Genomic DNA, 15,791 nt, shown 5'->3' on the forward strand with positions numbered 1-15,791 from the left:
TCTTTGGGTTAATCAAACATTAGGGTACTATGGCCATTTACAGTTATGTCTTATGGACCTGATCTATTCCATTGATTGCCACTTCTATTTCTTAGTCAGTACCAGACAGTTTTGATGATTACCATTTTATAATACAGTTTTAGATCTGGTACTGCTAGGCTGCTTTCCTTTGCATTTTTTTTTCATTAATTTCCTTGATATACTTGACCTTTCATTCTTCCAGATGAATGCTGTTTTTTTTAGCTCTATAAAACAAATTTTTGGTAGTTTGATTGGTATGGCACTGAATAAGTAAATTAGTTTAAGCAGAATTGTCATTTTTATTATATTGGCTTGGCCTACACATAAACAACTGATATTTTTCCAATTGTTTTGATCTGATTTATTTGTGTGAAAAGTGTTTTGTAACTGTGTTCACATAGATTCTGGGTTTCTCTCGGCAGGTAGACTCTCAAGTATTTTATATTGTTTACGGTTATCTTAAATGGAATTTGTCTTTCTATCTCTTGCTGATGAGCTTCATTGGTAATATACAGAAATACTGATGATTTATGTGGGTTTCTTTTATATGCTACAACTCTGTTAAAGTTGTTAATTACACTTCAACTAGTTTTTTAGTGGATTCCCAAGTATTCTCCAAGTATACCATCATATCATCTTCAAAGAGAGAAAGTTTTGTTTCTTCACACCTATTCTCATTCCTTCAATTTCTTTTTCTTCTCTTATTACTATAGCTAACATTTCTACTACAATACTGAATAACAGTGGTGATCTTATTGGAAAGGTTTCTAGCTTATCCCCATTGAAGATAATGCTTCCATGGGGCGGCCAGGTGCGCAGTGAGTAAGAGTGCCGGCCCTGGTGTCGAGAGACCCAGGATTGGCTCCGGCCTCAGATACTTGGCACCCATACAAAATAACTAGCCATGTAACCTTCAGCAAGTTACTTAACCCCAATTACTTTAAAAAAAAAAAAAGAAGAAGAAGAAGAAGATAATGCTTCCTGATGGTTTTAGATAGATACTACTTGGGGAAAGTAGGTTGCACAGTTAATAGAGCACCAGCCCTGGAGTCAGAAGGACCTGACTTCAAATCTGGCCTCCGACATTTGACACACTGACTAGCCATGTGACCTTGGGCAAGTCACTTAATCCCAGTTGCCCTGTCTTCCCCCCTCCAAAAAGCAAAAACCAAAAACCATACTACTTATTATTTTAAGGAAAGTTCCCTTTTTCCCTATGCTCTCTAGAGTTCTTGTTTCGGGGGTTTTGGGGTTATATTTTGGTCTTTTTCGAGGGGGGATGTCAGGGCAATTGAGGTTAAATGACTTGCCCAAGGTCACACAGCTAGTAAGTGTTAAGGTTTGAGGTCACATTTGAACTAAGGTCCTCTTGACTCCAGAGCCCATGCTCTACTCACTGCACCACCTAGCTGTCCCTGTCTAGTGTTTTTAATAGGAATGGTGCTGTATTTTGTCAAAAGTTTTTCTGAATCTATTGAGATAAGCATATGATTTGTCGATTTTGTTATTTATATGTTCAATTATACTGATAGTTTTCTAATATTGAATCAACCCTGATTTCCTGGTACAAATTCCTTGTGATATATTGTTGCAATCTCCTTGCTAATATTTTATTTTAAAATTTTGCATCAATATCCATTAGGGAAATTGGTCTAGAATTTTCTTTCTGTTTTAGCTCTTCTTGGTTTAGGTTTCAACACCATATTTGTGTCATAAAAGGAATTTGTAGGACTCCTTCATTTTTTTCAAATTTTTCCAAATAGTTTATATAGCACTAGAATTAACTTTTCTGTAAATGTTTGGTAGAATTTACTTATGAACCCATCTACTACTGGGAGCTTTTTCTTAGGGAGTTCACTGATGGCTTATTCAATTTCTTTTTCTAAGATGGGGTCATTTTGTCAATCCGAGCAATTTATATTTTTGCAAATATTCACTGACTTCATTCAGACTGCCATATTACTGGCATATAAGTGGGTAAAATATTTCCTAACAATTGCTTTAATTTCCCCTTCACAGATGGTGGTTCATCCTTTTCATTTTTGATATTGGTAATTTGGTTTTCTTCTTTCTTTTTAAAAATCAAATTAACCAATGGATTATCTATCATATTGATTTTTTTCATAAAACCAACTCATAGCTTTATCAGTTCAATAGTTTTCTTACTCTCAATTTTATTAATCTCACCTTTGGTTTTCAGGATTTTTAATTTATCCTTTTTCCAATTTGTTTTTTTTTTTTAGTTGCATGCCCAATTCCATTGATCTCCTCTTTCTCTATTTTGTTAATGCAAGAATTTAGAAAAATAAATAAATAAACACATTAATAAATAAATGCTGCTTTGGTTGAATACTATAAATTTTGGTATGTTGTCTCATTGTTGTCATTCTCTTTAATAAAATTTATTATTTCAAAAAAAAACCAAAAAAAAATTGATTATTTCAGGGGCCGCTAGGTGAAGCAGTGAATAGAGCACCGGCCCTGGAATCAGGAGGACCTGAGTTCAAATCCCACCTCAGACACTTAACACACACAAAAAAAATAGCCATGTGACTTTGGGCAAGTCACTTAACCCCATTTGCCCTCCAAAAAGCAAAAGAAAAATTTTTTTTATTATTTCTATGAATGTACTTTGACCCATGTATTCTTGAGGATTAGATAATTTAGTTTACAATTAATTTTTAATCTATCTCTCCACTGCCCTTTGTTGAATGGAATTCTTATTGCATTATGATCCAAACATGATGCGTTTGATATTTCTGCCTTCCTATATTTAATTTGAGGTTTTTATGCCTTAATACATGGTCAATTTTTGTGTAGGTGCCATGTAATGCCAAGGTATAGTCTTTTCTGTTCCCATTCAATTTTCTCCAGGTTCGTCATGTCTAACTTTTTACAAATTCTATTCTCCTCCTAAATTTCCTCTTTATTAACTTTTTGGTTGGATTTATCTAGTTCTGAAAGGGGACAGTTGAGGTCCCCCACTAGTATAGTTTTGTTATTTCCTCCTGTAACTCACTTAATTTCTCCTTTAAGAATATGGATGTCATACCACTTGGTACATATATATTTAGGGTTGCTATTACTTCATTGTCTATGGTACCTTTTAGCAAGATGTAGTTTGCTTCCTTATCTCTTTTAATTAGACCAATTTTTGCTTTGTCTCAGATCATGATAGCTAACCCTGCTTTTTTTTTACTTCAGCTAAAGAATAATATATTCTGCTCCAGCCCCTTACTTTTATTCTATCTTTCTCTGCTTCAAGTGAGTTTCTTATAAACAACATATTATAAGATTCTGGTTTTTTATCCACTCTACTATCCACTTCTGTTTTACAGGAGAGTTCATCCCATTCACATTCAGTTATGATTACTAATTGTGTATTTCCCTACATCCTATTTTTTTCTCCTGTTTGTTCTCTCTCTCCTTTCATACTTTCCCTCTTCACCAGTGTTTTGCTTCTGACCACCACCTCCTCCAATTTGCCCTCCCTTCAGTCAATCCCCACCCCCTTACTTAGTCCCTTCTCTCCTCCTACTTCCCTATAGGGTAAAATAGAATTCTATACCCAATTGATTGTGTATGTTATTCCCTCTTTGAGCCAATTCACATGAGAATAAGGTTCAAGCAATGTCTACTGCCCACCCAGCCATCTTCCCCTCCACTATAACAGGTCTTTTGCATCTCTTCATATGAGATAAATAAATATGAAACATTCATACCTATATTAATTTACTAGTCTTAAATTAGAATGGAGTAGACAAGCACACATGTATAAGACCTATGTATAAGGAAAGCTTCTCCTCACACTCTGGTAGATTCAGGATTAAGAATTTCAAATATTCCCTGTACTGAATTGATGCAAAAACCCACCAACCTCTCTAGTACCACAAAGATTGAGGTCCAGTTCTATACCCACTGCTACTGGGACACTCTCAGTACAAATTCTCATTAAAATGAAGAAGGGCTATGGGAAAATAGGTGCATTAATGTACTGTTGGTAGAACTATGAACTAATCTAATCATCCTGCAAGGTAATTTGGAACTATGCTCAAAAAACTATTTAATCATGCATATCCTTTGATCCTACCATAATACAACTAGGTCTATACACTAAAGAGAGCAACGAAAGAGGAAAAAGACCTCTATGTACAAAAACATTTATAGCAACTTTTTTTTTTGGTGGAAAAGAATTGGAAACCCATTGAGACGCTCATTACTTGGGAAATGGTTGAACAAGTTATGATATATGAATGCAACAGAATTGTCCTATAAGAAATGATGAAGGGAATGATTTTAGAAAAAAACTGGCAAAACCCGTATGAACTGATGCAAAATGAAGCAAGCAAAGAAAATAATCTATACAGTAACAGCAATATTTCAAAGACAGACTTAGTTCTGATCAACACAATGATCCACCACAGTTCCAAAGGGCTCAGGATGAAAAATGCTATCCAGTTCCAAATAGAAAACTAATGTATGGAGTACAAATTGAAGAATATTTTCTTCTTCTGCTTCCTTTCTTTTTTTGGGGTAGTAAGGGAGAGACAGAGGACTAATGCAGACATCTGTTTTGCTAAACTACACATATTTGTAATGGGTTTTGTTTTTCTTGACTTCTCAATGGGTGGGTGAAGGATTATGGAGAGAGAGAAATCTGCATCTGAAGAAAGGTATAAAGAGAATTTTAAAGTCCCTGTGCTTTAAAAAAGGAATAAAAATTTAAAAATAACTACAGAATTATGAAATATTTGTGAATGCATACAAAAGAACAAAACATTCTTTATAGAAATAAGACAGACCTAAATAATTAGGAAAATGTTAATTGTTCATAGTTGAGCCATGCCAGTTAATATAATAAAAATGACAGCATTACCTAAAATAAAATGAAACAATTTCTTCTGATTTAAAATACCCAAGATACATACATACTCTCTAAAAGGCCAAGAATATTCTTTAATGGATCAATTAAACAGTTCTCAAAAAAAGAACTGTAAACTATTAACATATCAAAAATTACGCCAAATCACTAATAAGAGAAATGAACTTCACAGCTAGTAAACTAGCACAGATGACAAAAGATGGAAATTATCAATGTTGGAGGTGTTATAGAAAGATAGGCATACTTACTCATTGCTGGCAGAACTATGAACTAGTACAACCATTCTGGAAAGCAATTTGGAATTATAAAAATAAACTGGATAAAATGTCTTTATGTTTTGACTCAGAGATCTCACTACTAAGCAAGTACCACAAGGAGGTCAATGGGAGAAAGGCCCCATATATGCAAAAATACTCATAGCAGCACTTTTTAGGAGTAGCAAAGAATTATAAACAAAGCAAACTGTGTTACATGAATGGAATAAATTATGTGCTAGATAATATAATGTTCTGGAAAAAATGATGAATATGAAGTCAAAGAAACATAAGATGATTATGATCATCACTGTCTCATAAAGCAGAAATGAAATGGCAAGTAAACTAGTTTAAAGAAAGGTTGGCAAGACAAGTCATCCCAAAGACATTTAAGGAAGAAAGTGAAAAGACAAAAAAGGAAGAAAAAAGGAAAAGAATTGTAAAAAGTATTACAACAAACCACTTTCTCCATCAAAGACAGTCTAACCACCATAGTTTCCCAAAGGATTAAAAATTAATAACACACAGAATGCAATGGAAAGGCATATGGTGAGTATGAGTAGGCTGTGACACATAACTAATGAAGTGCTAAAAAGGACAGGAAAAGTTATCTTCAAGGAAATGTGTGATAGGAAAACTGGTAAAGATCGACTAGCAATGTGGGTGAAGGGAAGGGATGACAAGTGGACAGCCAGAGCAATCCACTGGGTGCCCTTTGATGACATGAGAAATTAAAGAAGGCTTATGGCATATTTGGGGGGTCAAACTTATAGGAGGACATAGATGAGTTGGTGCCCTCTCTATCAAACTACCACTTTAGGCGTTCCATCATCTTCATAACCCCATTTGGGGTTTTCTTGGTAAAGATACAGGAGTGGTTTCCCATTTCCTTCTGAGGCAAACAGGATTAAGTGACTTATCCAGGATCATACAAATAGTAAGTACCTGAGACTGGATTTTAACTCAGGTTTTTTGACTCCGGGTCCAGTGCTCCATCCACTGCACCATCTGGCTGCCCCTTGTTTTTAGGTACTTTAGATTTATTTTCTATATACTTATGCTGTATTTACTAATTTATATCCTTGTTATCTCCCTACTTAAAATGAAAGCTCCTAAGTGAGGACTGTTAAATACATTTGAATATATGAGTATACATCCTGATTCTGATCACATCTTAGACCTGGCAATCCCTTGGAATTATACCAATTCACTTGCATACTCTCAGCAATATGATGATCCAAGAAAATACCAAAGGACTCATGGTGGAAAATGGCATCTGCCTCCAGAGAAAGAACTGGTGGTATCTTGCATAAAGACTGAAGCATATTATTTTTCACTTGTTCTTTCATTTTGTTTTTCTGGTTCAAGTTTTCTTCCACAAAAATGACTAACATGAAAATATGTTTTATAGGACTGCACATGTATAACCTATATCAAACTGCTTACCATCTGTAATGGGAATGCAAATTTGGAAGATCTTCCCTGCCCCTAGGCTAAAGTGCACCTGAAGCCTGGGGTGGGAGGCTTGTTTTTCAGTAGATACTTCTTGATTGGCCAGTGAGTCAATAAGGTTGTTACATTCTCTGAGCCAGGAGAAGGCTATATAAGCCCTGATGTGTAGCTTTGTTTTGGGGGCTCACTTTGAGAAGTGTTCTGTGATTTGATCTGGATTCTGGGAAGCCGTTGTCCAGAGCCCCCTGGCTTTGAAAAACCCAGATGTTGACTGGGTATGGATGTAATGGTTGGACAGTTTGGAAATCTGTCTACTTGATCTGTTTCTGTCTTGATAATTCTGCCTGTATGTTCTGAAGTTCGGGGTGCTGATCTTTTTCCCCTGAACTAGGTAAATGATATACATCTGACTGATTAAAGTAAGCTTGTTAACCCATTTTGAGTTGCTTTCCTTTATCAAAGCAGATCCAAGAACCTGTGTGAGCAGCCACCCTAGGGATGCCAGGGTGCTTGCCGCTACACCATCTCAGGGAGAAGAGGGGAGAGGGAGGGAGGGAGGTATAGAATTTGAAACTCAAAACTTTTGTTTTTACATGTAAATTGGGGGAAAATATTATTTTAAAAAATTATACCAACTCCAAGATCCAGAACTTTAAAATCACACTCTTTTGGGGGTATTTTTGTTTTGTTTTTGCTTTTTGGAGGGGGGAGGGAAGGGCAATTGGGGTTAAGTGACTTGCCTAAGGTCACACGGCTAGTCAGTGTTAAGTGTCTGAGGCTGAATTTTAACTCAGGTCCTCCTGACTCCAGGGCTGGTGCTCTATTCACTGCACCATCTAGCTGTCCCACCTAAAATTACACTCTTCACCACCACCACCACCCACTTCCTTTCTCTCCCTGCCTCCCTCCTTCTGTCTTAAAATAAGCCTACTCTCTTTACCCTTATTCTGTATGACAAGTGACATAATGACACATCCATGTTTTTCTATTTCCTTTCTACGGGGGCACTTGATACTTCTTGACAATTCTACTTCATCCTTACTGACTCATCTCGTTTCCCCACAGCAATTTTTCCAACTTTTTCTAATTTCTTCTTAATAATAAACCCACCACAGTCCACAACACTTTGAGGATATGGCTTAGCCTTCAATTTCAGACATCCAACAACCTCATTCAGCTCTTCCTCCAGGTTTTTCCCACCTTCTCAGAATCATTACTCTACTCCTTCCTTCGAGTCCTGGCAGAACCATTTCTACTATTTACCAAATCTACTCCCCCTAAACAATAGCTTCCTAACTCCTGAAGGATTCTGATCCAACAATCAGCTCCTGTTTTATGCATCTTCAATCTTTCTTTTGCTCCATTCTTACCTATCTACAAACATATTCAGGTCTACCCAAACCTAAATAAGCCATCCCCTGACTTTTCTATTCTGTCCAGATATTTTCATTTTATTCCTTTTAATCAAATTCCCACCATTCTAATGCTCTCTAATATCAACAATAACCAAATAACCAAATCCAATAGCTATTTATCGATCCTTACTCTCTTATCTCTTTGCAACTCTGACATTATCTGACTATCTCTCCTTAATACTCTCTTCAGGTTTCAATACCAACTACACTCTCAATTTTCCATCGATCTCTCTACTTCTTCCCTCTGTCTCTGCTGAATCTTTATTTTCTTCTTAGCCCTTTAGTAAGGATATTTCTCAAGGGTCTATCCTTGACTCTCTTCTCTATCAGTGGTATCGTCTTTGGCAATCTCATTCACTCTCATATCTTCAACTGACATCTCTCATGCAGGTGATTCCCAGGCCTCACCCTTTGAGCTCTAAATCTACACCTCACACTGGAACATGTCCAAAACTGGGTTTATTATCATTCTCCCTCAACCTGCTCCTTTTTTTTACTTCACTACTTCTGTCCCTCTTCCTCCCCCCTTCCCTTCTCCATGGATCAGAAGGATCTTTAGGGTACACAGGGATCAGGAGACACAGTAGCTCAAGCTGAAGTTTGATGACAAGGAAAGTTTAGAAAACAATAAAAGAGGAAAGCCCTGGGTTGAAAAGACTGGTTCCAGGCAGAAGAAATGCTTATTTTCCTGATGCCTAAAGTCTAGGACTGATTCCTTCACAGACCAAGTAGAGTAAGAGAAGAAAAGAATCCTAAGAGTGAGAATGAAGGTTGGGACACATGCCAGGTTTCTGGACTTCAATCAGTATGTAATACAGCTATCAAAGAGTTTGGAGAAGTCATCTGAGATGATTAAAGATCTATATAAAGAAGATGAAACTGAAAGTGGTAGGAGGAACTGGAGGGGAGCAAGACTGGGCACAGGGAGATTGTTAAGCAAAATGTTGCAATTGCTTAGCAATGAGACAATGTCGACAGACTAGGATGGTGATAGTAGGAATGGAGAGGAGACATGTGAGAAGCTGCAGGAGTGGAATCAAAAGTAGTCAGCAGCTAAATGACTTTAGGCAGTAGAGAAGTTAGCTAACAAATTCTGAGCATAGGTTGTGGAGAGAAAAGTAATGTCACTGAGAGCAATGGGGATGAATTTGTGGGCTAGTAAACATTTTTTTCAGATTGGTGGATTGCTACCCATTTCAGTGTATAATATTTTTTGCCTTAGTCAACAATCTTGGGGGAGGGGGGGGAAGTACAACTGAAAAAGAAAGGCAAGTGAATGGAAGATCAGAGTGGAATGTGCCCTTCCAAACCAGTAGCAAGACAGGTGAGACAAAAACCTACTCCAACATGAGATGTAAACTTCAGGGCAGTAATTATTATGCTAGTTTACAACCTGCAGATGAATGTTTTGTAAATACCATCAGATGCAGAAAAATGAACAAGAATAAGGAAGCACACTTAATATGAAATTTACTTACAAGGAGTCCCTCTCCTGGCCTCGTCCATAGTTACTCTTACATAAGGCTTACTGTAGTCAATTTCAACTTCATCTGAAAATGGGGCTGGCTCCTTTAAGCCCTTTAAGAAAAGTAAAGGAGAAGAAACAAAGTTAGCTTTCATCGAAGAAAATGGATGACAAGTAAATAACTACAGGAAGGGCAAATTTTAAAAAACAACAATTAAATTAAATATCCTGATATCTTAAAGTGTAATCTAATCCTTTTTTTTTTTTTCGCTTTTTGGAGGGCAATTGGGATTAAGCAACTTGCCCAAGGTCACACAGTTGGTTTTTGTGTTAAGTGTCTGAAACTGGATTTGAACTCAGGTCCTCCTGACTCCAAGGTTGGTGCTCTATTCACTGCACCACCTAGCTGTCCCACCTCTTTTCAACACTTGGGTGAGGAAAGTGGTTCTTAATAGGATGAGGTCAGAAATCCAGGTAATGGTTTTCCCAACAGTTCAGAAGGAATCTTTCCCCCACTTATATATGTTCTTGGATTTCTCAAACATGGATTTGTTTCTTATTATTTTGGTTTCTTGTTTATACAGTTTATTCCACCGTTCTATTTTTTTCATTTTTTACACCATTATCAAATGCTTTTGATAATTATTTGTACTGAGAAACTTTGGTATTTCTCCACTGCAAATAAAGCCCAATCTGGTTTTGGATAAAAGCTTTTATTCAAATTAAAAAAGAATCTTTCTACATCTATGCTTTTTAAAGGTTTTCAACTTAAGTGACTTTTGTAATTTGTCAGAAAAAATTAGATTTAGAACAGAACCTTATACTCTATATCACAATAAGCTACAATTGTATATGTGACTTGAATATAAATGTTTAATATCATAAAACATTGGAGGAGAGAACTGTTAGTCAAACAAAGGAAGAGAAAGGCAACAGTTAAACTGAAAAAGAGATGTTAGGTTACATAAAATTAAAAATATTTTGTCCAAACAAATCAAGGCAGATAGAATTAGAAAAGAAACTGTTCAATGAAAAGGATCTTTATATCAACCATTACTGATAAATACTTGATTGACAACAAGACATATAAGAAATTCAATACCTAGTATGTACCAGGCATAGCACTGGACACTAAGGATAGAAAGACAAAATGAAACAGTCCTCAAAGAATTTTTATATTCTAATAGGGAAATACAATATGCATTCAAAAGAGTAAACATAAAATATATACAAATGTAATTAATTAAGAGAAGAGAGGGAGAAGTATGAAGTATCTATGAAGTAACACTTTATAGCTGAGCTTGAAAAGGACCAAAGAATTCCTAGAGGCAAAAGGGAGGAAGGAGAGCATTTCAGGCATAAGGAACAGCCTATGCAAAGATGTAGAAGTGGGAGATGGGATGACATGCACAGTGAACATCAAGCAGGTCAAGTTTACCTAACATATAGTTGAGCAAGGAGGTGGTAGTGATAGTAATGTGTAATCAGCCTAGAATGATAGGTTGACACCAGATCATGAAAGGCTTTAAAATTCCAAAAAGAGGAGTTTGTGTTTTTCCCTTGAGTGAATATGGAACCAAAGAGACTTTTTGAGTAAAGGAGTGATGTGGTCATGCAGAATGACCTGTGCTTTAGGAATAGCAATCTGGCAGCCATATGAAAGGGGAGAGATTAAAAGAACAATTAAGCTGAGACAAGAGATAATGAAAGCCATAACTAGTGTGGTGGCCCAGTGTGGACATAAAAATGAGAAGATCTGGCAGATGATTACATTGTGGGGAAGGGAGGAGCCAAAGAAATGAAGATGACTAAGATTGTGAACCTGAGTGACTGGAGGGATTGCAGTATCCTTGTAAGAAAGCAGGAATCTGAGAGAAGAGGTAGGTTTATGAGGAAAGATAATGAATTCTGTTTTAGACAGGTTAGTTTGGGATACCTGTGGGAAATTCAGGTGGAAATGTTCATTTTGGTAATATAGATCTGGAACTGGGAAGAGAGATAGGGGCTAGATAAGTAGATTTGTGAGTCATTCACAAAGAGAAGATATTGAACTAATGGAAATTGATGAGCTTTACAAAGAGTAAAGAGAGAAGAGGGTCCAGGATGTAGAACTGGGATACATCTATACAGAGTGGGCAGGACATGGATGATGCTGAAAAGGTGTCAAAGAAAGAACTGTCAGACTGGAAGTAAGAGAACACCAAAACAGAGTACTGTCAGAAAGGAAAGAGTATGTGGGGGCAAGGGAAAAAAAACCCAAGAAGTGAAGTATGTAGAGGAATGGGGGAAGGTGTAGAAGGGGAATGGTCAACCATGTAAAATAGTATGAAGGGGTCAAGAAGGATGAAGACTAAGAAAATGTCATTGGAGTTAGTAATAAAGAATCAATGGAGACCTTGGAGAGAGAAGTTTGAGTTAAATGATAATAGGATAATAGATTTAGAACTGAAAGCGACCTCAAAGTTTATCTAGTCCACTATCCTCATTTTCCAGATGAGGAAACTGAGACCCAAAGAAGTAAAATGACTTGCCCAAAGATACATATATAGTTAGTGGCAAAGCCAGAATTTGAACCCAAGTCCTCTGACTCCAGATTCAGACAAGATGCATTACACTGGGATTTAAACTAGATTTTAAGGAATTGAGAAGTAGGAGAGGAAAAAATAGAGACAATAGGGCAGCTTTTTAAAGCAATATAGCTGTTGAAAAAAATAATACAGGATGACAAATTGAGGAAGTAATAGAGGCTAGTGAAGGCTTATGAAAATATGGGGGAAATCTAGACATGTTTGTAGTAAGCAAGGAAATAAGGAGTTAGCACAAATATATAAGACCAAAAGTCATTAATGCACCAATAAGTAAAAGGTCAAAAAATATAAATTATTTTCTATAGAAAAGTTACAAATTATAAATGACCTTATGAAAACATGTTTCAAATAACTAACAACAAAGGAATTGTAAATTAAAATAACTCTGAAGTTTCACCTCACACCCAGCAAACTGGCAAAGATGACAGAAATAGTCAAAGCTGGAGGGATAGGAAGAAGACAGATATGCTGTTCATGGAGCTATGAACTGGTCCAATCCACACTGGAAAACAATCTAGAATTATGTAAGAAAAATTATTAAACTATTCATACATACTCTTTGACCCAGTGATTCCACTATTCAGCATAAACCTCAAGGAAGAAAGAAAAAAGATTTTTTTAAAAGTTCAATATTTACCATAATATTCATAGAAGCATGATTTTGTGACAAAGAGAACTAGAAACAAAGTAGGTACCAAATGACTGGTGGCTAAATAGTAGTGGCACAAGAATGCAATGGAATGTTATTGGAAATAAGTTATGATAAATATAACTTCCACCAAAGATGGCGGTCAACATACCAACTCCAGCAAAAAAAAACCAAAAACCTGAAATTTGTACCAGACCAAATAATGATCAAGAAATCAAGTGAAGAACTACAGTAAATTACTCCTTCCACCCCAGAACTGCACTGAAAGTCAGTTAGAAGCTCAGGGGGAAAAAGTACTGGAGACTACCAGCAAAGCTAGTGCAGGCAAACAAGCTGGTAGCCTCCCAGCTGGACCAGAAGTGGGCTAGAGACTCATATAGTCTGCAGGTCTCTGAGGCTTGAGGCAATAAGCGTTAAAGGCTTCTCAACCCCTATTATAATGAAAGATCCCCAACCTGGTTGGTAACCCAAACAAGGAAGACCCTTGGAAGCCACCAATAGCAATCAATGCCAAATTTCTTCCTGTTTCTGTCAAAAGAGAAGGTTCAAATCCTGAGGGTGGGGAGGTAAAAAGACACATCCAAAAATGAGAGTGATAATAAAAGAAAAAAAATAAAACTTTTTTATTAAAATAATTTAAATTTGTTTGAAATAAGGATTACTTATTTCTCTGTGCCTGTAGGAAAAAAAAAAGAACAAGATAAAAAAAATTAGGTTAGGTGTAGCCAGAATAAGATAAGGGAAGGAAGAGCTCATGATTGGTGACCTCAATTTTCTCATCTCAGGTAAATTAGGAGGCAAAGTCATCTGTTAAGAATGAAAGAAGATATGAGTAAGTGTTGGATATCTGAGGTGGGTGGACAATAGAGAAAATAGTTGTTTGTGGGACATTTGCCAGGAAAGCAACAGATGAATAATGAGACTGTCAAGAACTAATGACCTAGATGAAATTATATAGTATGATCTACTGTGTGCCAGGTCAACATAACATGGTTCTATGATTTTCTAGAGCAAATGTTCTGACACCCAGAAAAATATGAGGTAAGGAGTTTGTGGCAGGCAGTCTCAAAGGTGGTGATAAACTATGTGACGAGAGGTTCACAGTACAGCTTTGCTGTTGTGTGGCTAAGGTATAAATGTCCTACTGACTCATTATCCTGCCTAACCATAGCAGCTTTCCCACAATCATCTTTCTTCAAACTTCTCATTGTTCCTTTCTTCCAGCCCTCTCTGTTGAGAACCTTGCTTCATATTTCACTGGAAAAACTGAGGTCATTTCCTAGGAGCTTCCTCTTCATCACATGCTACAAATACCTCCTACTAAGAGGTAGCTTTTCTCCTTGCCACAGCATAGCTCTGTACATACACAAGTAATCCCAATGCATCCTATCTTCACTGGCAGATCGCCCCTTCTCTCACTTATCTCTAGCACTATCTCCTTGTCTAATGGATGCTTCCTTCTCTACTACCTACAACCATACCCATTTCTTCCCCATCCTCAAAAAATTCTTTTGACAACTCTGAGGTACCACATCTCACCAATCAGATTGGTTAAGATGACAAAACAGGAAAATGACAAATGCTGGAGAGGATGTGGGCAAATTGGAACACTAATGCATTGTTGGTGGAGTTGTGAACTGATCCAGCCTTTCTGGAGAGCAATCTGGAATTATGCCCAAAGGGCTATAAATACTTTCATACCCTTTGATCCAGCAATACCACTCCTAGGGTTATATCCCAAAGAGATCATAGAAATGGGAGAAAGACCCATATGTACAAAAATGTTTATAGCAGCTCTTTTTGTGGTGGCAAAGAATTGGAAATTAAGGGGGTGCCCATCAATTGGGGAATGGCTGAACAAGTTGTGGTATATGCATGTTATGGAATACTATTGTGCTATAAGAAACGAGGAGCAGGCAGTCTTCATATTTACCTGGAGAGGATTAAAAGAACTGATGCTGAGTGAGAAGAGTAGAACCAGGAGAAATTTGTACATAATTACAGACACAACATATGTGTGATGACCAACTTTGATAGACTGGACTCTTCTCAGCAATGCAGTGATATAAGTCAATCCCAAAATACTCATGATGGAGAGAAATATGTGCATCCAGAGAAAGAGTTTATATCCAGGTGGAAGGAAAATACCTGATCTTTTTCATTCTCTTATTTGGTTTTATGTCCTCTTTACCTTTTTCATTCCAGCTGGTACAATCCGTCCTTATAACCTGACCAATGTATAATGTGAAAGTATTTACAGATCCTATACTTGACTATAAGCCACCATGGGGGAGAGGGGAGGGAGGGGGACAAAATGTGAAATTCAAGGAATTGTGGAATTGAATCCTGTAAACTAAAAGGAAACAAACAAATTCATAAATAAAAAAAAGAGAAAAAAGAAAATATAGCAAAGAGAGTGTTCAGCAATATTGCAATAATAATTCAAAAAAAAATTCTTTTGATCCAACCATCCTTGCTACCTATCATCCCATCTATCATTTCGCTATCATGGCTAAACTCCTTGAAAAGATCATCTGCTATATATATCTATGCTTCCTTTCTTCTCACTCTCTTCTTTACTCTGCAGTCCAATTTCATTATTCAACCAAAACTGCTCTCTCTGGAGTTATTAATGATCTGTTAGTCACCAGATTTAGTGGGCTTTTCTCCATCCTCATCCTTCTGTATCCGTCTGCAGCATGTGACACTGTTAATCACCCTCTTCTCTTTGAGACTCTCTTCTTCCTGGCTCTTATTTTTAAATTTTTGACTCAGTTACCTATATATTTAAGAAATGAGGCCTTTAGGGGCAGCAAGGTGACGCAGTGAATAGAGCACCAGCCCTGGAGTCAGGAGGACCCAAGTTCAAATCCAGCCTCAGACACTTAACACTTACTAGCCGTGTGACCTTGGGCAAGTCACTTAACCCCAACTGCCCTGCCTTCTGAAGAAGAAGAAGAAGAAGAAGAAGAAGAAGAAGAAGAAGAAGAAGAAGAAGAAGAAGAAGAAGAAGAAGAAGAAGAAGAAATGAGGCCTTTATCAGAGAAATCTGCTGCAAAAATTTT

The 15,791-nt window shown here is 36.8% G+C and overlaps 1 protein-coding gene across 1 annotated transcript in view; it reads right to left on the reverse strand.

Moving 5' to 3' along the window:
* LOC138143747 (choline-phosphate cytidylyltransferase A) overlaps positions 1-15,791 on the reverse strand; it is an 84,501-nt gene that overhangs the window by 11,982 nt on the left and 56,728 nt on the right. Inside the window, exon 7 of the mRNA XM_069065018.1 lies at positions 9,503-9,602. Within this exon, the coding sequence (XP_068921119.1) occupies positions 9,503-9,602 (100 nt within the window). The remainder of the gene's footprint in view (positions 1-9,502; positions 9,603-15,791) is intronic.

The sequence above is a fragment of the Petaurus breviceps genome, unplaced genomic scaffold (assembly GCF_028583685.1).
Source record: "Petaurus breviceps papuanus isolate PSGF00001 unplaced genomic scaffold, PetGlider_PUasm1.0 90654, whole genome shotgun sequence".
In the NCBI taxonomy this organism is placed as follows: domain Eukaryota; kingdom Metazoa; phylum Chordata; class Mammalia; order Diprotodontia; family Petauridae; genus Petaurus; species Petaurus breviceps.